At 40.2% G+C, this 22,094-nt stretch overlaps 1 protein-coding gene across 2 annotated transcripts in view; it reads left to right on the forward strand.

The window, feature by feature from the left end:
- LOC141096858 (transcription initiation factor TFIID subunit 4B-like) overlaps nt 1-22,094 on the forward strand; it is a 186,563-nt gene that overhangs the window by 102,700 nt on the left and 61,769 nt on the right. For both annotated transcript variants that reach the window (XM_073583696.1, XM_073583697.1), the window contains exons 8-9: nt 15,886-16,055; nt 20,467-20,597. In XM_073583696.1, the coding sequence (XP_073439797.1) occupies nt 15,886-16,055; nt 20,467-20,597 (301 nt within the window). The remainder of the gene's footprint in view (nt 1-15,885; nt 16,056-20,466; nt 20,598-22,094) is intronic.

Below are 22,094 nucleotides of genomic sequence, written 5' to 3' on the forward strand. Positions count from 1 at the left end.
TCATAAAGTAGTGGACAACCCCTTTAAAAAGGGAAACACTTCCTAATGGGGCTTTGTATGGCTATATCTATTAGATTGCTGAAGATGGGTTGGACATATTCCCCTCATGAGAGCATATATTAAGAATTAAGGAATTAAGAAGTGATCTTGCGGATCTTGCAATGGCAAATAATGGATTCTCCTGCTCCAGCAATGAGTAGGATGCAAGACCACTCCTACCCTGACTATTTAACCTGTTAGATGCCACAGTCAACAGCGATCATGGCTTTTAAGCGGATAGATTATGGGTGTATTCTCCCTCTTACGTTATTGCTCCAGTTGCTGTGTAAGATACAAGAGCTCAAAGATTGCATGTTCAGGTCCTCTGTTGGAACTGTGAAAAAAGAAATGGTTTTTATAAAGCTCGAAAACTAAACAAAAACCCTCAAACATGCCTCTCTTCACCTGCCCTAAAAACCGCTGTCCATGCCGAATATGGTAAAATAAAGGACTCTGGTTACACTGGAATCTGGTGAGTGCTGCATTTTTTTTTTCCTTTTTTTGCTGGATTAACATTATTGACACATAATGTTAATGAGGAATCCCGACCTTGACTGTAAATGAAGGGTGTGCGGGCTGGCAAAGGATGTAGTGTTAAGCCCTGACATCCAAAATTAAGAATAATTGGAAAAACACTTATTTTCATAACAATGAAACCTCTCTAATAATTTTTTTTTTTTTTTTTATCCCAAGTTATTTGCTTTTGTCAATAAAAGCAGAACTGTGGCTCGGCGGGATTCCTCCGGGTACTCCGGTTTCCTCCCTCACTCCAAAGACATACTGATGGGAAATTTAGATTGTGAGCCTCAGTATAAACAGTAGTATAAACCAAAAAAGAGGGATAAGCTATGTACAGTTTTTATTGTATATGTCTTGATTACAGTGGGCAGCCAGAATCGGACTCTGGATCCGTTATTTCAGCCAGGTTTGTTTTACCTCTGAAACGCGGTGACATTTCAAAGAACAGCGTACATTTAAAAGCCACTGGGAAGAGAGCTGTGCAAATATCTAGGCCAAGAGGACGTCCCCAAGAGCCTTCTCCCCACACTGCTCCGGCCAGCTAATAATTCCAATGGATTAGTCCCTAGCAAGCTTGTAGACATACTTGGCTGAAATGATGAGGGCAGTGTGTGATACATGCAGCAGGTATCGGCTGTCAGGTTCCTCTTTAAATGAAAATTGTGTGCTAAACACTGGTATAAAGGACAGATCTTGAACATCTGTGTTTGACAAGAATTGTTTCTGCCGAGGATTTGAAATAACTTTTGTTTTTTTTTTAATGGAAACATTTATTTATATCTTTTTTTCAATGGAAATTGTCTAAATCCTATATGAAATCAGAATGATTGCCACTTGTCACATCTCCGTATTCTTGTCTTTTTTCCATTGTCCACAAGAAGTAGAACCTAATAAATAGGTGATTTTGTACAATTCGGACAGAAAGCGATCTGTATTTCTTGCTTTATTGTTTCTAAAAACTGCACTGTTTATTATCATTCGATGTACTGATCGGACCTTGACTCAGTAGGACACTAGGGGGTGCCAGTGGCTCATTTTCTTATCCAACACATGACTGGGCAGCTCATTCCTTTTTAAATCCCCATCAGGGTGGCTTCAATTAGGTGCAGTACCTAATTTAACAGCGGTTCCTGAGGGGTTTGAAGCACTGGAACATTAAAATAAGACAATAATACCTACATCTTATTAGACTCATTTAAATTCAGGCTCCACGTCTAGGGAATATGTTCTTTTATTCTTTACCCATAGATGTTTTATGACATAAAAATGCCATAAAGTACGATTACATTTTTTTGCCTTGGGAAGGCAGCTGAAAAAATGGCTTGTTTGTGGTAGTGTTTTATGAAATATGCATATCTGACTGTCTGGGCAATGGGGGGGTTGTGGAGGGCTACACTGTGGTCTACTGGGGAATCATCAGCGTGTCTAAAATGGAGTTGCGTTCAATATAAAGAACCCCCATGATATTGTCTCTGACACGGGTTTCAGGATAGTAGCGTTTTATATATGGCCATGTGTCTTGGTATAAGGAAACTACCTGATGTATTGTCAAATACACATTTTGGTATAAACAAAAATACCATTTGTGTTCTTCATCAAGCAAGATTTTAAACTCTCATTTCAAATCTGTGGCACTTAAGATACAGTCACCACTCGACTATCTTTATAAATGTTGGAGAAGCATGGCCTTTGTGCAATGTTTGATTCAACTCCTACTGGCTGCAGCCTTGTGTTTGGTGCGATCACAGTGGTGGGACCCACATTTAACTAACAATCATCTGTTCAGTCTGTAGGTGATCATAGAATCATAGAATCGTAGAGTTGGAAGGGACCTCCTGGGCCATCTGGTCCAACCCCCTGCTCAAAGCAGGATTCGCTAAATCATCCCAGTCAGATGTCTGTCCAGCCTCTGTTTGAAGACTTCCATTGAAGGAGAACTCACCACTTCTCGTGGCAGCCTGTTCCACTCATTGATCACTCTAACTGTCAAAAAGTTTTTTCTAATATCTAATCTGTGTCTCTTCCCATTCAGTTTCATCCCATTGCTTCTAGTCTTTCCTTGTGCAAATGAGAATAAAGTTGATCCTTCTACAATGTGACAGCCCTTTAGATATTTGTAGACAGCTATTAAGTCTCCTCTCAGTCTTCTCTTTTGCAAACTAAACATTCCCAAATCCTGCAACCTTTCCTCATAAGACAGGGTTTGCAGACCGGTCACCATTCTGGTCGCTCTTTTCTGAACTTGCTCCAGTTTGTTGATGTCTTTTTTAAAATGTGGTGCCCAAAACTGGACACAATATTCCAGATGAGGTCTGACCAAAGAGGAGTAGAGGGAAATAATGACTTCACGTGATCTAGACTGTATGCTTCTGTTAATACATCCTAGAATTGCATTTGCCTTTTTTGCTGCTGCATCACACTGTTGACTCATATTCAGTCTGTGATCTATTAGTATACCCAAGTCTTTTTCACATGTGCTGTCACTTAGCCCTATTCCTCCCATTCTATATATGCTTTTTTCATTTTTATTGCCCAGATGTAGTACTTTGCATTTCTCCCTGTTAAAAACCATTCTGTTAGTTGCTGCCCACTTCTCCAGTTTATTTAAATCTCTTTGAATCCTCTCTCTCTCTTCTCTAGTATTAGCTATCCCTCCTAGCTTTGTGTCATCAGCAAATTTAATCAGTTTACCCTCAATTCCTTCATCTAAATCGTTGATAAAGATGTTGAACAATACAGGGCCCAGGACAGAGCCCTGTGGTACCCCACTTGAGACATTCTTCCAACTGGATGTGCAGCCATTTACGACCACTCTTTGGGTCCGATCACTAAGCCAGTTATGAATCCACCTAACAGTTGCCTTGTCCATTCCATACTTAGTCATTTTTTCAATAAGGATTGTATGAGAGACTTTGTCAAATGCTTTGCTGAAGTCAAGATATACTATATCTACAGCATTTCCTTGATCCACCCAATCAGTGATACCGTCATAGAAGGAAATTAAGTTAGTCTGACATGACTTATTAGTTAGGAACCCATGCTGACTCTGTTTAATCACTTCATTCTTATCCAGGTATTGACATACATGTTGTTTAATAATTTGTTCAAAGATCTTTCCTGGTATAGAAGTCAGACTCACCGGCCTATAGTTGCCTGGGTCCACCTTCTTCCCCTTTTTGAAGATAGGAACAACATTTGCTCTTCTCCAGTCTTCTGGCACTTCTCCTGTTCTCCAAGAATTTTCAAAGATTATGGAGAGGGGTTCAAAAATTTCTTCTGCTATCTCCTTCAGTACTCTGGGGTGTAATTCATCTGGACCTGGAGACTTGAATTCATTTAGGTTAGCTAAGTGTTTCTTCACTATCTTTCTGTTTATAGATGTCCTGGATTCTTCTATTCCCTTAATAGGACAGTGAATAACAGTTGATGTTGCATTTCCTTTCTGAGAGAAAACAGATGCAAAATAGGAATTTAAAAGTTCAGCCTTCTCAACTTCAGCCTTCTCATATAGATCAATATACCCCTTTAAGTCATTTTACATAGCAATAAACACTTGTGTTGTATTCTTGGCTATATCTAATAATGTAGAAAAAAAGCCCAATGTACTCGGAGATGTGTTTAGGTTTGTGAACTATTTCCTAAGCTGTAATCAGGGATAAGCCTTGCAATATAGAAAATATATTCTGGGATGTTCTCAGCATGGGGAAATTTAACCCTGCAATAGTGTAGGCTACGTTTAGGGAAAATACCCCTTGATGGAATTTGGAGAAAAGCCTTAATGTATAGGAAGTCCGCTTCATGTATTTCTTATACTTGTTCTGGCCTAGAGAAACTTCTACTTGCTGTAATCTGGAAAACAATTCCCAGTAATCGAACGTTGGTGCATCTGTTCTTGGACATGATAAATGATTTGTTCTCGATGATAAAACCTTCATAAAAAATACTCCATGATAAAACAATCACAACAATTATGTACATCGTAAACATAGATTTTACCATAAGGCAGTATCCGAAGTAAAATTCTTAAATTTTTTTAAAAAATATAACTGTATTAAAGTTTTCACATTGGTCACTGAGGCTTTTTTAGATTAATTGCTGTCCTTTCAGGAAGCATTTCAGCAGCTTCTTGTCGCCCTTGTATTTGTGCTGGAAGACTAGAGGGATTTTTTTGCATCGTGAAAGCTGTCCCAACAATCTGTTTGGTCTTTATCAACAGAGGCGGGCTTACAATAATATTTCTGTACACCATTGATGACACAGGATCCACTAATCACAGTAGGTGATGTCACAGTTTACCCCACTCGCACTCCCTTCACAGCGACCTTTGCACAGGCTTATTAGATGCTTCAGGACAAAAGATGGGGTCAATGTCTGTTCATTGTGGCTATGTACATGTATTGTTTCCTGAAAAAGAAAATGTGAGTCTAATAAAGTGCAAAAGGCCAGAGCGAACATTTCAAGATTTTTATTTTTATACAGATGCTAGAATGTTGTATACTTTCTCTCAACTCTTCACTATTTTTTTACCATCTGTTTGCTGTCAATGAACGTAAACCGTTTTACTTATATCCAGAGGCTGAGCAGCTGACCTTGTTTAACTGCATTTGAAAGTCTTCATTAAAAATTTAGTTTTGTTTTCATACATTCTCCATAATTCTCCAGTATGGATTCCTAAATATTGGTTTAGAAGCATGCATAATATCTTTGGGGACCTGGTTTTGAAGAGGGCTATTCTGTTATGATGAGTCACCGAAGGAGGAAAAAACAAAATACCAGCTAAGTCCAGAAAAACCAGAGAGGTTGGCAGCTATCGGATTGCAGACCCCTGAACCTATCCACAACAACTAGCAGTAGCCGTGGGGGGTTCCTATGGTGCCCTAGACCCCTCGATCACAGCCGGAGAGCTACATAGCCTAAATACAGGGGAAAAACTAAACTGCCCCAGAGCAGACCCCAAAGCAATAGGCAGCCCCCAACATATAATGACGGTGAAGCAAGATGAAAACACACAGATAGAAAGATAGGTTGAGCAATTGATGGGGCCCAAGCTAACTACATAGGACAGGATAGGAAAGCTGCTGTCTGCCATCCGCAAAAACCCTATCAAAATGAGCCAACCGATTGATAGGAAAAACTGGCCCTGAAGTCGCTAGGCTTCAAAAGACTATATCAGCACTCAGGTATATTCTGAAGACAGAGCAAAAGATCAACAGATCAGAGACAAAAATGGAATTCAGCTCACCCCCGGCCGGGGATGGCAGAACTCCCAAAAAACAAGGCAAAACAAAAAAAACACTGAAGAGTACAAAGAGCAGAAAAACTTCGCTTTGAGACGCATGAATCAGACTGGTCTCCAAGAATCCAGCAGGAAAATCACCAGCCAGGAAGAAGGGCGTCGGCAGCCTTATATCCAGTCCTCAATTCCAGCCACCCAGTTATCATCTAGCTGCCCAGGTGTTTGGTAATCAGTCTCACTACCTTCCTTCACCAGAGGAGGGAGTTCATCAGACCTCAATGATGAAGGGAAAAATGAACTCACAACACTATTCCCAAAATTAAAGTGGAAAAGTTACAATTACCTAGGGATCATGGGAGGGATTAGCACTGCCACATACATGGGGGTATTTTTTGGCTGCCCAAATTCAACATTTTAGAAGGTGGGCCCTGGAGGGGGGGACACAGGTGGCTAGTACATCAGTGCTGAATATGTGGGTTGAGGGGAGCGCCTGGTAGAGCTTTTGGAATCGCATAAATTCAGGGGCAATCCAAAACCGTTTTCTGATCTATTTATTCTACATAAAATCTGGAGGCTCTGTAACAGCGGGTTATGAGAGGCTTTTCTAAATACACCCTTATTTGGGATAATCTATGTCTGAAGGAACTTTCTCCTCTAGAGGGATTTGGGAACTGGAAAGGCTTGGTATAGGGGCTTGAAATACGTTTACCAGTTATATGGAGATAGTGTTTTTTTTGTTTTTTTTTTTTCATTTGGTAATCTAATAGCGTTTAACTTGAGTAACTGAGGTCTTTAAATACTTGAAATTAAGGCACTCTATTGGATCTGAGGAAACAAAATAACAGATCTTACCATCTCAACTAATAGGGTACTAGACTCTGTGCTATGTGGAAAAGCTTTGAGGGGACTAATCTCACAATTATGTAATACTGTGCTGAGAAAAACCTTTCGGAGATCCCATGGCCCAGGTTAAAGCTAGGTGGTAGAGGGATGTGGAAAACATTTCTGTGAAAGAGTGGGAGAATCTTTTTGAATTGACAGAAGATCGAATTTAATATGGCATAGAGGAAGTCTCAATTACGGTATTTCTGATAGACAGGGTGCATAGGCCTCCGAAGCATTATGTACAGTGCCTTGCAAAAGTATTCAGCCCCCTGAAACTTTTCAACCATTTCCCACATATGCTTCAAATATAAAGATAACAAATGTAAATTTTTGGTGAAGAATGAACAAGTGGGACACAGTTGTGAAGATGAATGAAATTTATTGGTTATTTTAAATTTTTGTGGAAATTCAAAAACTGAAAAGTGGTGCGTGCAATATTATTCGGCCCCTTTACTTTCAGTGCAGCAAACTCACTCACTCCAGAAGTTCATTGTGGATCTCTGAATGATCCAATGTTATCCTAAATGACTAATGATGATAAATATAATCCACCTGTGTGTAATTAAGTCTCCGTATAAATGCACCTGCTCTGTGATAGACTCAGGGTTCTGTTTGAAGCACAGAGAGCATCATTAAGACCAAGGAACAGAACAGGCAGGTCCGTGATACTGTTGTGGAGAAGTTTAAAGTCGGATTTGGTTACAAAATGATTTCCAAAACTTTAAACATCCCAAGGAGCACTGTGCAAGCGATCATATTGAAATGGAAGGAGTATCATGCCACTGAAAATATACCAAGAACAGGACGTCCCTCTAAACTTTCATCTCAAACAAGGAGAAGACTGAGCAGAGATGCAGCCAAGAGGCTCATGATCACTCTGGATGAACTGCAGAGATCTACAGCTGAGGTGGGACAGTCTGTCCATAGGACAACAATTAGTTGTACACTGCATAAATCTGGTCTTCATGGAAGAGTGGCAAGAAGAAAGCCATTTCTCAAAGATATCCATGAAAAGTGTCGTTCTAATTTTGCAACAAGTCACCTGGGAGACCCACCAAACATGTGGAAGAAGGTGCTCTGGTCAGATGAAACCAAAATCGAACTTTTTGGCAATAATGCCAAATGATATGTTTGGCGTAGAGGCAACACCGCTCATCACCCTGAACACGCCATCCCCACTGTCAAACATGGTGGAGGCAGCAGCATAGTTTGGGCCTGCTTTTCTTCAGCAGGTACAGGGAAGATGGTTAAAATTGATGGGAAGATGGATGGAGCCAAATACAGGACAATTCTTGAAGAAAACTTGTTGGGAGTCTGCAAAAGACCTGAGCCTGGGATGGAGATTTGTCTTCCAACAAGACAATGATCCCAAACATATAAAGTAAAATCTACAATGGAATGGTTCACAAATAAACATATCCAGGTGTTAGAATGGCCAAGTCAAAGTCCAGACCTGAATCCAATTGAGAATCTGTGGAAAGAGCTGAAAACTGCTGTTCACAAACGATCTCCATCAAATCTCACTGAGCTCGAGCTGTTTGCCAAGGAAGAATGGGCAAGAATTTTCAGTCTCTCGATGTACAAAACTGATAGACATACCCCAAGCGACTTGCAGCTGTAATCGGAGCAAAAGGTGGCGCAACAAATTAAGTTAAAGGGGCCGAAAAATATTCCACGCCCCACTTTTCAGTTTTTGAATTTCCACAAAAATTTAAAATAACCAATAAATTTCATTCAACTTCACAATTGTGTCCCACTTGTTGGTTCTTCACCAAAAAATTACATTTGGTATCTTTATGTTTGAAGCATGATATGTGGGAAAAGGTTGAAAAGTTCCAGGGGGCCGAATAATTTCGCAAGGCACTGTAAGATGGGTCTTGCAGAAGAGGATGCTTGTTCGAGGAAGGCACAGATTTAATACACATGTTCTGGTCTTGCTCCAAACTCTCTGAACTGTGAGGGAATGCTTGAAAATAAATTATGGAAGTTTATGGTCTTCAAATGTCACTTGATCACACTATACTGTATGTATTTTGGGTTTCGTATGGTCTGACCCAAACCAGTTGGCCATAACCAAAATATACCAGGTTAGAAAATCCCGAGCCAAACACTGGATAGCAGAAATAATCCAATGTCTAAAAAAAAAAAAAAGATACAATTTTGATGGAAGAGAAGGTTTATATTAAAGGGGAGCAATAATGAAATTTTGTAAGCAATGGAGAAGCTGGATTAGATTTTCTACTGTGGTCTCTGAATTGAATGTGGTCTTAAATTTACTATTTCTCTAGTAAAAATGTTTTTGAAAGTTTGGTTGGACACGGGAGAGGGGAGATTAGTTGGAGTGGGGGAGATTCTTTGTTCAGTTTTGTGGTTTTTCTGTTTTCCTTTTTTACATTTCTCTTTGTATATAAAGGGAAAATGTAAATGACTTCTTCCAATGCATTTGCATGAGATACATAAGTTGCATGGATAATGTTGATTACGACAAATGATTAAACAGTTTTTGATTTAAAGAAAAATGAGTTTGGTCTCCAGTTCACTTTGCAGTACTTAACTACAGAGTTTTTTTTATAGTCTGTTTCCATGGTGACAAATGGTTCTGCATTGAAGCTGTATACATAAAATGTAGAGGGAGCCTTTAAAGGGAACACCTCTATCACCCTCATTGATCAGGTGTTGCCTGCTTTGGTGGCGACAGATGCAAGTAGTGAATGGAGCTGAACAACAGAGCTTCGGTCGCACTGTAGCGACCACTGCCAAGTACTTGGAGCCTATTTTCTTCAAGTGAACAGCTGCTGCTTATGGGAACCCCCACCATTCCAATATTAATGACCTATCCGGAGTTCAGAAAACCTTTTTAAGTATAAATGGTGATGGAACCAAAGATTTAATGGAGATTTTCTTTGCCATATGTTTAATAAGGCTGCTTGGAAAAAACTTAAGACGTGTAAGAAAGCTCCAAAAACTTTTGATCTTCTTTTTAATGTTCAGCATTTTATGAAGTTTATTATACCTCTTAATATGACTGACATAATGCAGAATTCCAAATGAAGAAATTATGGCTTGTGTAGAAAGAAGACCTTGTTACCAGGTGGCCATAGTGTTAAATGGACACAATCTATGTCCATGTAACAATGTACACTATAGTCCTGCTACTTCAGTATAAAGTACAGCTCTGGCAAAAATTAAAAGACCACTGCACAGTTTTATAAAAATCAGCTTCTCTACATGTCTGACAGCCATTCCAGTGTCAGTTGAATTCCAACCAGAGTACACCTCATTCTACTTAATATGCTTCTGATTAGGTGATCACCTGAACCAAATCTTATTTAACGAAGGAAAGTATAAAAAAAAAACCTGCTTGGTATATCCCAAAAGTAATAGGAATGAAAAAAATAACTTTTAACCATGCCAAATGAGTTGAAAAGAAAAGTCTTGAGTGAGGAAAAGAAGGGCTCAATTCTGGCTTTACTAGCAGAGGGATACAGTGAGCGGCATGTTGCATCCATCCTTAAAATTTCTAAGACGGCAGTCCATTACAACAAGGTCAAGCAGCAGACATTGGGGACAACAGCTACAGACCGGCAGAGGGTGAAAACGACTTTCCACTGACCGGGATGACCGTCATCTTATTTGAATGTCACTCAGCAACCACAGGATGACATTAAGTGACCTACAAAAGGAATGGCAAATGGCAGCTGGGGTGAAGTGCACAGCAAAACAGTTCGTAACAGGCTCCTAGAGGCAGGGCTCAAGTCATGTAAAGCTAGAAAAAAGCCTTACATCAATGAGAAGCAAAGGAGAGCCAGGTTGAAGTTTGCCAAAGACCATAAGGATTGGATCATAGAGGACTGGAGTAAGGTAATTTTCTGAGTCTAATTTTTAGCTTTGTCCAACACCTGGAGAGGCGTACAAGCCACAGTGTCTTGCACCAACTGAGAAATTTGGAGGATCGGTGATGATCTGGGGATGCTTCAGCAAGGCTGGAATTGGGCAGGTTATTTGCGAAGGACGTATGAATCAAGCTGCATACAAGGTTATCCTGGAAACAGTTGATTCCTTCAGCTCATTCAATGTTCCCTAACTCTGACGATTGTTTTTTCCAGCAGCACAATGCGCCATGCCACACAGCTAGGTCAATCAATGTGTGGATGAAGGACCACCACATCAAATCTGTCATGGTCAGCCCAATCTCCAGACCTAAACCCCATTGAAAACCTCTGGAATGTAATCAAGAGGAAGATGGATAGTCACAAGCCATCAAACACAGAACTGCTTAAATTTTTGTACCAGGAGTGGCATAAGGTCACCCAAAAGCAGTGTGAAAGACTGCGCGAAAGCATGCCAAGACGCATGAAAGCTGTGATTAAAAATAATAATAATCTTTATATAGCGCCAACATATTCCACAGCGCTTTATAGTTTTACAGTTTCAAAACACAAGTCATACATTACAACGTTAACAATTCAATAATTAAAGCAAAATAAGACGACCCTGCTTTGTGAGAGCTTACAATCTACAGGGAGGTGGGGGAGATACAAAAGTACAGGTGTGTATTTACAATGGTGTATTTAAAATGATGGTCCAGCCGTCTTGATGGATGGATGGAGATAGTGAATGGGCTATACACGCACACTTACACATATAATGACTTTGATTAGTGAACGTGATAGGCCGCTCTGAACAAATGTGTTTTGAGGGAACTCCTGAAACAATGCAAATTGTGGATAGTCCTAATTTCTTGGCGTAGAGCATCCCAAAGGAGATTGGCGCAACGCGAGAGAAGTCTAGGAGTCTGGAGTGGGAGGTACAGATTAGTGCAGAGGTTAGTTGAAAATCGTTTGCAGAGCGCAGCAGTCGGTTAGGCCGATAGAAATGGGGGAAGAGATGTAAGGGGGTGCTGCATTGTGGAGAACTTTGTGGGTGAGAACAAGTACTTTGAATTGGATCCTATAATGAATGGGCAGCCAATGTAGACTGGCGAAGAGCAGACGTGTCCGAGTACTGATTAGCCAGATGGATGACCCTGGCTGCTGCATTAAGGATGGACTGGAGAGGGGATAGTCGAGTAATGAGGAGGCCAATTAAGAGCGTTGCAGTAGTCCAGGTGGGAGTGGAGCAATGCTACAGTGAGGGTTTTTGTTTCCATGGTGAGAAAAGGTCGGATTCTAGAGATTTTTTTAGGTGTAAGCGGCAAGAGCGGGCAAGAGATTCTATATGGGATGTGAAGGAGAGATCGGTGTCAAACATAACACCCAGACAAGCACGCCTGCTGCCTGGGTGTTATGGTGCTGCCCACGGAGAGAGAAATGTCAGATTTAGGGAGGTTAGTAGACGGCGGGAGCAGAAGAAGTTCAGTTTTTGAGAGGTTGAGTTTCGGATAGAGAGCGGACATGATGTTGGAGACTGCGGACAGACAGTCACTGGCGTTCTGTAGTACAGCAGGGGTAAGGTCGGGGGATAACGTATATAGTTGTGTGTCATCAGCATAAAGATGGTACTGAAAGACAAATCTGCTGATGGTCTGTCCAATTGGGGCCGTGTAGAGAGAGAAGAGAAGGGGGCCAAGGACTGATCCCTGAGGTACTCCGACAGCGAGAGGAAGAGGAGATGACGTGGAGCCAGAGAACAAAGCACTGAAGGAGCGGTCAGAAAGACAGGAAGAGAACCAGGAGAGAGCAGTGTCCTTAATGCCCAGTGACTGGAGCCTAGAGAGTAGGAGACGGTGGTCAACGGTGTTTTTCCGCAATTCCACAGTGTTACATATTCCACAAAATATAGATTTCTGAACTCTTCCTGAGTTAAAACATTAGTATTGTTGTTTCTAAATGATTATGAACTTGTTTTTTAGTATTATTTGTGGTCTGCAAGCACTGCATTTTTTTGTTATTTTGACCATTTCTCATTTTCTGAAAATACCATTAAAATACAAATTATTGCTTGGAAATTTGAAGACATGTCAGTAGTTTATAGAATAAAAGAGCAATTGACATTTTACAGCCAAATTTCTCTGGAACAGGACCCTCAGATAACACAGAACATTATGTTTAGTAATGAGGCAAACTTTTTTGGGTGGGCCATTTATATGGATACACCTAAATAAAATGGGAATGGTGAGTTTTCTTGCGTAGGCTGTCTTGCATGGAAATCTGCTGCAATGACTCTGGTACTGCGTTCACCAGACATTATTATTAATAATAAATAATAATAATCTTTTTCTATAGCGCTAACCTATTCCGCAGCACTTTACAGTTAGACATTAAAACAATTTCTATCCACTCCTCACCTGCTAACCTCTGTGACATGTCAATGGCTGTAAACAAAGAGAAACTTGTAAATAACTCATGAAAGAATAAAGTTGCGTTAAAACCAAGCACACCCATTGTTTTTCTTGTGAAATTCTCAATTAGTTTGTCACATGACCCTCTTTCCATTGGAAATAATAAAGTTGGATCCAAAATGGCCGACTTCAGAATGGCCGCCATGGTCACCACCTATCTTGAAAAGTTTCCCCCTCCCATATACTAATGTGCCACAAACAGGAAGTTGATATCACCAACAATTCACATTTTATTTGGGTGTATCCGTATACATGACCCACCCTGTATAATGAAAACTACCTCTCTGGTTGTATTTAGAAATGTTGTTACTGTATGCTGTTTTCAATTAATAAACTTTTCAATTAAAAAAATCTGGGCTAGCCGATGTTTGTAGGGGGCGCGACTGAATGATAAGAGTGCCAACCTCAGCCGTTAGGCAGCGTCACCTTACGCCATTAATAGGGATTATATATACCCCCGCCCTTATTGTTTTTTTCTCTTTAGGTGAGTATGTATTGGCCACTATATTATATAATTGATTACTTTTTTTTAACATCTTATTAAGTGATGTTTTAATATAGTTCATTATTTGATATGTATTGCTAGTGATACTCTAGATTTTCTTACACTAATTATCTCTATCTCTAATATACAGTAAGTCTAGTCTAAGCACCCTTCTCATTGTACAGTGAACAGGGCTGTGGAGTCGGTAAGCCAAACCTCTGACTCTGCCTCAGCCTTAATTTCTCTGACTTTTGACTCCATAGCATTGCCTCATTACTGAGCATGTACATAAAGTGCAGCACGGATTCATCTCCGCTAAAAACCGAGATCATTAGAACAGAACAGACATTTATAGGACATTTCATAACTTTCCCAAATTCTTATGAAAACATTTATAACATATCCTGCACCAAACTACTGATCCCAATTTAATCTATATTTTAGGAGTCGGTCTGTTAATTTTATACTAACTCCAACTCCACCAAAATGGACTCCGACTCTGTCGCCCTGACAGTGAAAACACCACAGTTGCCATTTCTGAGATGCCTCAAACTGAACAGGATCTCGCAGTTACTGTGCATCTGTGGCAGAAAATCTTCCAGCAAGTTCTGTTTTTAGAGAAAGTCCACTAACAGCTGTTGGCAAACAGACCTAAGTTTTTAGGTACAAATGGCCTTGTAGGGTTGCCAGCTGCGTAGGAAAGATCTTCACACTGAGGATCTATGTGACTTCAGTGCCAACAGCAAGGACCTGGTTACTGTTACTGTGACTGAAACAAATCCTGCAGCCTTGATCAGTCAGGACGGACGGAGTTATCCGTGCAAAAGAAAAACCTTATGGAAATTGATTAGCACTCTTACATATTCCTCGTAGGCTTATAGGCCTAAAATAAAACTGCAAGACCGAGTTCACATCCTAAGCTCATCTGACACTTTGTAGCCAGTAGTGTTTAAGAAATGTTCTCACATTTTGCTTTTTTTTTGTTGGCGGGGGGGGGGATAATTTTCTTTTTTTTTTTTTTTTTTTTTTTTTTTTTTTTAACAACTGAACACTTTTAGAAAGTATTTTATCATTAGTTTTACCTAAAGAAAATTGTTGTACAAAGTAACACTTTGCATAGATGCTGCTTCATGCAGATTTGTCTCTGGTACCCCAAAAAAGGCACCAAATTCAACAAGGGCATGTATCTCTTAATGAATGTGGCACACTTTACTGTAGATGACTGGTGTGGAAAGCGTAGAAAACTCCAGTCTTGATGATTAGGCTTCTGTACATGAATGAGAGGAGTTAAAGTGCTGATTTTCTGTCCTGACCTTTTTGAAATAACTCTTCTCATGTCAACATGTTTGCTCAATGCAGATCTGTTGGCTATAGATACATTTTTAAGGTCGAACAGATGAAACTTCTTTAGTTATCCTTGCATGGCGGTATTCAGGAACAACCATTGGAATGAATAGTCAGACTCTCGTGCAAAACCTCCTCTCTATTCACTAATTCATTAAGTCAAAAATTATCTAAAAATATTTTGGAAAAAAATACCATAAACAATGCTGGCTTAATATAGGATTGCAGATATTAAGGTATCACTTTATTCCATTTTCTGTGACCTGCGTGCCCATATAGATGACTAAAAGACTACTATACAACGTCACTCGTGCATAGTCTGCCAACGTAACAATTTCTTCACCTGCGTCTAGTCTCAAAACACTTGGGATGGATTCCGCAGAAATGGTGCAGGAAAGTGATGTGTTCAGTGACACAAAGGTTGAACGTTGGGGTGCAATCACAAGAATGTATTTTTGGTGCGAGTGCTGTCTGTGTAACGCTGTGGGTCAGTTCACATGATCATGTTTTCATGCCGCCCAACGGTCTGTAAGAGAAATTGCATCATTCGCTTGTCTGTTTTCCAGATGAGTCTCGCCTACACAGTTCAATGAATGGGTCGTGCAAGAATAAATAATGGTGCAATGCGGGCACCATCCATCTGGTGTTCCTTTTTAACTAAACCACTGCAATTAATACAAAAATCTGTATTTGGCCTAACAATTTTTTAATTGAGTAAAAATGGATGCCACGTGGATGTCAACGGATAAACGGAGGATAATCAATTTTTTTTTCCTGGATTTAAAATGTAAGATTTGTTATACACTTGTGTGAACGAAGCTTTATGTTTGATAAAAGTGGCCATAATTAATATTCCTTATATAGAGCACCTACAGTAAAGCAGTAGTGACTAGTAGAACTAGGACACAATGTCTCATGAGGGCAGCATCCCCTTTTGGGGTAAAAAAAAAATTATTTTTATGTAGTATAATATATTTCAGATCACTGCATCATTTTGTGAATATGTGCTGAAAAATGTTAAATGTTAATCTGTGTTAGGGAAGAAGATGATATAAATGATGTTACGTCTATGGCCGGCGTTAACCTGAATGAAGAAAATGCTTGTATATTGGCGACAAACTCCGAACTAATTGGGGCAGTGATTAGATCTTGTAAAGATGAACCCTTTTTATTTACATCGGCTCTTCAAAGCCGAATCTTGGACATAGGTAAGAGATGGTAAGGTAGGTCCTCAGATAAAAATGAATGCATGTGATTGTACCCCAAATTTGTATTTTGCTTCATGAGGAAGATGAAGAATCCGGAGTACAGCATGCCTGCGGTGTCGAATGAAACAAAAAAAAACTGAAGTTTGGTTCATAATGTATACACTTGCTTGTACCTTACGGTAAGTAGATGCGGGTATGCTGATTATGTTGGTATTTAGCCTGCATTCTGGTGCTTCTATGCTGCGAAACGTCATTGCAATTGAAAAATTGGGTGCCAGGTTAAGTTGTAGATTACTTCTCAAAGCAGCTTGTGCAGTATTGAGGTAGTGGAATAAAGCTGTCTTGTGGAGCCAAATAGTCAGCGAAAATAGGATCAGATGCCATCCATGCATCACCAGGAGAGCTTTTTCCATTGCTTAGTACTGTTAAAGGGAATCTGTCACCCCTTTTTTTTCGAGTGAGGTGCCAGCACCAACATCAGGGGCTTATCTACAGCATTCTGTAATGCTGTAGATAAGCTCCCAGTGTAACCTGCAAGATAAGAAAAAAGAGTTGATTTTACTCACCCGGGCGTTCGGTCCTGTCCGATGGGTGTTGCAATCCGGTCCGGCGCCTGCCATCTTCATACGATGCCGTCCTCTTCTATCCTTCCTGTCGTGGCTCCTGCGCAGGCGCACTGCTCTGCCCTGTTGAGGGGAGAGCAGAGTCCTGCAGTGCGCAGGCTCCTGGAGAGGTCTGGCACCTGCGCACTGCAGTATTCTGCTCTGCCCTCAACAGGGCAGAGCAGTGCGCCTGCGCCAGAGCTACGACAGGAAGGAAAGAAGAGGACTTCATCGTATGAAGATTGGAGGCGCCGGACCGCAACACCCATCGGACCAAGACCGGACCACCCCCTGATGAGTATAATCTAACTCGTTTTTCTTATCTTTCAGGTTACATCGGGGGATTATCTACAGCATTACAGAATGCTGTAGATAAGCCCCTGATGTCGGTGCCGGCAACTCATATTCGATAAAAGGGGTGACAGATTCCCTTTAAAAATACATTGACCCCCACCCAGTTTTTTCTTTAGGGTTTTTTTACTTTTTTTTTTTTTTTTGTCTGATTTCATTTATTAAAGCTAAGTATGCTGGTTAAAAAAAAATAAAGGGAACACTTGAACATCACAGAATAACACTACATGAGTTTAAACTTCAGGGACATCCATCTGTTTGTTTAGGAAACCAAGGTGATTGTTAATAGTGATGAGTGAACGTGCTTGGATAAAGTGTTATCTGAGCATGCTTGGGTGCTAATGGAGTGTCTTTGGTATGTTCGCGTCCCCGTAGCTGCATGTCTCATAAGTAGTTGGGGAACATTAAGGTTGCACAGGTAGTTCAGCTCCCCCAGGACGAGACATGCATACATATCATCAGAAGAATGTTGGATGTCCCTCCAAGCACAGTCTTTAAAACCAAGCTCTCACAAGTGTATAAATCGTAAGAGTGCTATCCAATTATTTTTTTACCGGCTAGCACTCAAACCAATGTTGTGCCATGAGGTAGTGCTGATGACCAAAATCACAAAAAAAAAATCACAGAATGTTTTAATTTCACTTTGAAATCGGAAGAGTCACTCACCCATTCAAGTTTATGGGTGCATGAAAAACATTAGACTGCACTCAAATGACATCGGAGTGTAGTCAGATTTCTGCAGACTCTAGCATTTGGAAAGATGGAGAAATTTTGTTCTCCATCTTCTCTTTAACTGTGCTTCAATTGTCTTATCTGAGAGAATGGGATCGCACTATGATGACACTCTGAGCAAACGTAGATCAGAGTTTGGTAGGAGTGTCACTAACCTAATCAATCCAATACTTTCAACCGTGACCTAAGAGCATCAAGCAAGAGCTGGTCATGGCCATGAGAAAGCATCAACCCAGCAGCAGGACTTATCTGCTCCTTTCTTTAGGGAGCACAGTAGGAGCAGTGCCAGAGTCCTTCAAAATGACCTCCAAAGGGTTATTGGTGTACAGTTGTGGCCAAAAGTTTTTAGGGTACCGTTACACCTAGCTATGCACCAGCGATCCCGACCAGCGATATGACGCAGTCAGGATCGCTGGTGCATCGCTAGGTGGTCGCTAGTGAGCTGCCACACAGGCAGATCTCACCAGCGACATCGCTGGGGACGGGGATCGCTACTTACCTGTCAGACGCGGCGATCCTGTGTCCTCCCGCCCGGCTCCACGCGTCGCTCGTCGTCACAGCAGGAAGTGACCGACGAGGAATGGTCCAGGACGTTCTTGCGCGATCAGCGATAAGCAGCGGGGGAGCCGGTCGTAGGTAAGTATCACACACTGCGATATCGCTAGCAAAATCGCTGCAACGTCACAAAATCGGTGACTTTACAGCGATATTGCTAGCGATATCGCAGTGTGTAACGGGGCTTTAGACTACATCAATTTTGATTTTCACAAAGTTTGCAGCTTCAGTGTTTTTAGATCTTTTAGTCAATGTTTCTATTGTTACTGACATACAATTATTAGAATTTCAGGAGTATTTAAACTTTTAGTGACAAATAACATCCAGGTAAGGTAAAAACTTAATATTTACAGTGTTGACCCTTATTTTTCAAGACATCTGCCATTTAATTATTATATTATTGTTAGCGTTACTACTTATGACTGTTTGTGAACTGTTAAACTGTAAAGTGCTGCAAAATATGTTGGCGCTATATAAATAAGGATTATTATTATTTGCCCCAACATGATGGATATCCGCTTTGGGCCATATCCTGAATGATGACCCATACTTATCTAATCAGTGCTTGGAGTTTATCCCACTTTGTGTGTGCTTTTTGTCTTCCTGCTTTGAGGATTGACCACAGGCTTGAGATATGGGGCATTACTTGACCATAGAACCAAAATGTCAGTTTTTTTTTTTTTTCTTTCAGTTAGCTACTCAGTTACAATCACCTTATGCTTTGACATGATGCACCATAGATCATGCTGAAAAAAAGTAGTATTCATCACCAAATTACTCCTGAAGCATTGGGAGAGGTGGCTCTTGGAGGACATTTAGATACTGTACTTAACCTTTTCCTAAGGGTAAGTACACACAGTGCGGATTGCCCTGCGGATTTTTCCGCGTGGATTTGCTGGTAAAAAACTGCAGGTAAAGTGACCTGTGGTTTGCCTGCGGTTTTCCCCTGCGGTTTGACACCTGGACAATGGAGCAGGTGTCAAACCGCTGTGGAATCCGCACAAATAATTGACATGCTGCGGATTTAAAACCGCAGCAAATCCGCACGGAAAAATCTGCAGCATGTGCACTGTGGATTCTAAAACCCATTGATTAACATTATACTGTACATTGCTTGCGGTTCTGCAGCGGATCCGCAGCATAATCCGCAGAGTGTGCACACACCCTAAATATAATGTATAGACATAAATATTTAGAAGTGCACCAAAATCCCTCTGCTAGCATCCATACATCTAACCAGATCTGAATTATGTCACGTTTTTGACCAGCCATTAAGATTAGTGAAGGCTTTTCCTGTCCGAGAACACAGATCCATATGCCCTGTTAGGGCTGGTTGAGGTCATTGAGGGGGATTTTTGGCTGGAAACGACCTACTCTTGACCAGAGATGAGAGCCTCTGCGAGGGGTGGGGGGCTGTTTGTCACAAAACTGTATTTTAGATAGACCATCCCTTTTCAATAGTAGTGGTAACTAGACGGCTATTAATGTCACTTTGCCATATTGTGAAAAAAATAGTTTTAAATATAGTGAACGAAACAAAAAAATGATACATTTTATTGACTAATCACTTGCTAGTATTAACAAAGAAACCAAACAAACATGTTGGGTGTAGTGATATTATGTTGGTACACATTCTGTGCCGATAATCCCAAGTGTCTCTTTTTTTTTTTTACTCTACCCAAAGAGCCAACCATTAGTGGTCAATGACGTATCTTGATGCAGTTTGCCATTTATATGGTTCGGACCTTGGTGCCGGAAACACACTAACAATCTGCTTGCACTGTTGGTAATGGCATGCTAGCAATGGGTATGGCTATAATATATATGGCTATAATATGTATGACTGTAAGTTAAATTGCATTTATAATACCATTTTTATAAGGACATTTATTTTGTCTGTTTAATATTGGTGTCCTAACACTGACCTTGCAAGCGGATATATTCTGAAGGCCAAGTGAAACACTGCCTATACTTTCCAGAGCTCCAGGCTAAGTTTTATTAATGCAGTGTCTAATATCTTTGAAGTTGTGAGTGTAGCAGGAAAATCATAATCTACAAGCCTCTATTCTTAATGGGTATGAGTTCTGGAGGGGACAGAATACCTGCTGTGCTAATTATTTCAATTATCAGCTTCCACTAAAACATGTAATGGATTTTCTATGCTTCCACAGGTAAAAGGCATGACATTAAGGAACTTAACTCTGATGTTATGAACTTGGTCTCCCATGCGACACAGGAAAGATTACGATGGCTCATTGAAAAACTGACAGTGGCAGCACAGCACAGATCCTCAAACTGCAAGGTAAATGAAACCAGTTCACTGAATACTAAGCATTGCCCTCTTCCACTGTCAGGGGATTGGCTTTTATGTTTTAGAGTTTTGGGAATTTACTAAAAATGCCATAGTATTACGGATCACAAAATATTAATGAACCTAAAATATAGGAATAGTTTTAGAATAGTTTACCAAATTAAAATTAAATGGGTCTCCATTATATTGGTCATCCAGCATTAGTTTTATTGACGGACTAACTCTGTGATTTACAAATGAGCTTGTGCTAATACGTAGTAGCCAATCTGAGCAGACTACACTGCAGTATAGTGTAAGGAGGAGAAATAGGGATGCCCGAGCCTAGAACTGATTTGACACCATTTTATCTACATAACCCAGATCTGATACTTGGAAACCTCTCTGCTGTTCTGTTTCTTGCTAACTTTACTTTGCTGACCAGCATGTGAAACACAATATTTCCTGAGACAGATAAGTACTTAATAGTCAGGGGCAGCATAGGTTAAATGATTTAGGATGTGAGATGTCCTTTATTGCAGTATGGGAGAGGATAGGTAACCACATAATTTAAGTATAGGATTTCATATGAGCTGGTAAAAACTAGGAGCACAGTCATATGACTGTGAGTCTGATAAAGCTTCCTGCACACCACTTGCCTATAATTTATAACATTGGATAAACACCTTTTTAATTTGTTTCGTATTGTATATAACTATTTTTAAGCAATACATGTAGGCTTTTGTTTATTTTTTCATTATTATCTAGTGCACCATATTCCAGAGCACTTTATGGTTCAGAGGTTACATGTGCAAACAATATCGGACATTAAAGAGAAAAACATTCAACAATTAAAACAAATGCCGGGCGGTCCCTGCTCATAAGCTTATAATGTGTAAGTAAATGTGTACACCTAGGGAAGGCACAAAAATTAAAATTTAGTTAATTACCTTTTAGTTATATTTTTGAGAGTTTTTACATTTTGAATATACTAGCTTGGCCCATGCGAAATTTTCTCACATTGGTTGTCGGGGCACAAGCAATTTCAGAAAAAGCAAGCTGGTCAAATGTAAATGTATTTCATGAGCTGATGAACACAGACAGGTATTTATATATGTAGATTGGTAATACAATAAATTTGTTTGAGAAGTAGAGGCCAAAAAATGTCTTCCAGTTGAGGTGCCACCTGCAGGTCATTGTTTCTTTCTGCAGGTTTATGAAAATGAATGTTTAAGATGTATTTAGTGATAAAATCGTGAATGTGTGGTTTGTTTGGCTGTTTTCTTGCTGAAGGGAGCAAGTTTACCTTTCAAATGGTGTATCATTTGTGTTTGTGAAGTGAAGTAATCAGCGAAAAAGCAGTGCATGTTTACAAGTGTTTGCATATGTGACTCACCATTTGTGTGTGTGGGGCGAAGTTATCACGGAAAAAGCAGTGCATGTATACAAATGTGTTTGCATATGTGACTCACCTGCAGTGAAGTGTGCAATACTTCAATGTGCCTGAAATAT

The sequence above is a fragment of the Dendrobates tinctorius genome, unplaced genomic scaffold, assembly GCF_039654945.1.
Source record: "Dendrobates tinctorius isolate UK_male_01 unplaced genomic scaffold, ASM3965494v1 ptg000081l, whole genome shotgun sequence".
NCBI classification, from domain to species: domain Eukaryota; kingdom Metazoa; phylum Chordata; class Amphibia; order Anura; family Dendrobatidae; genus Dendrobates; species Dendrobates tinctorius.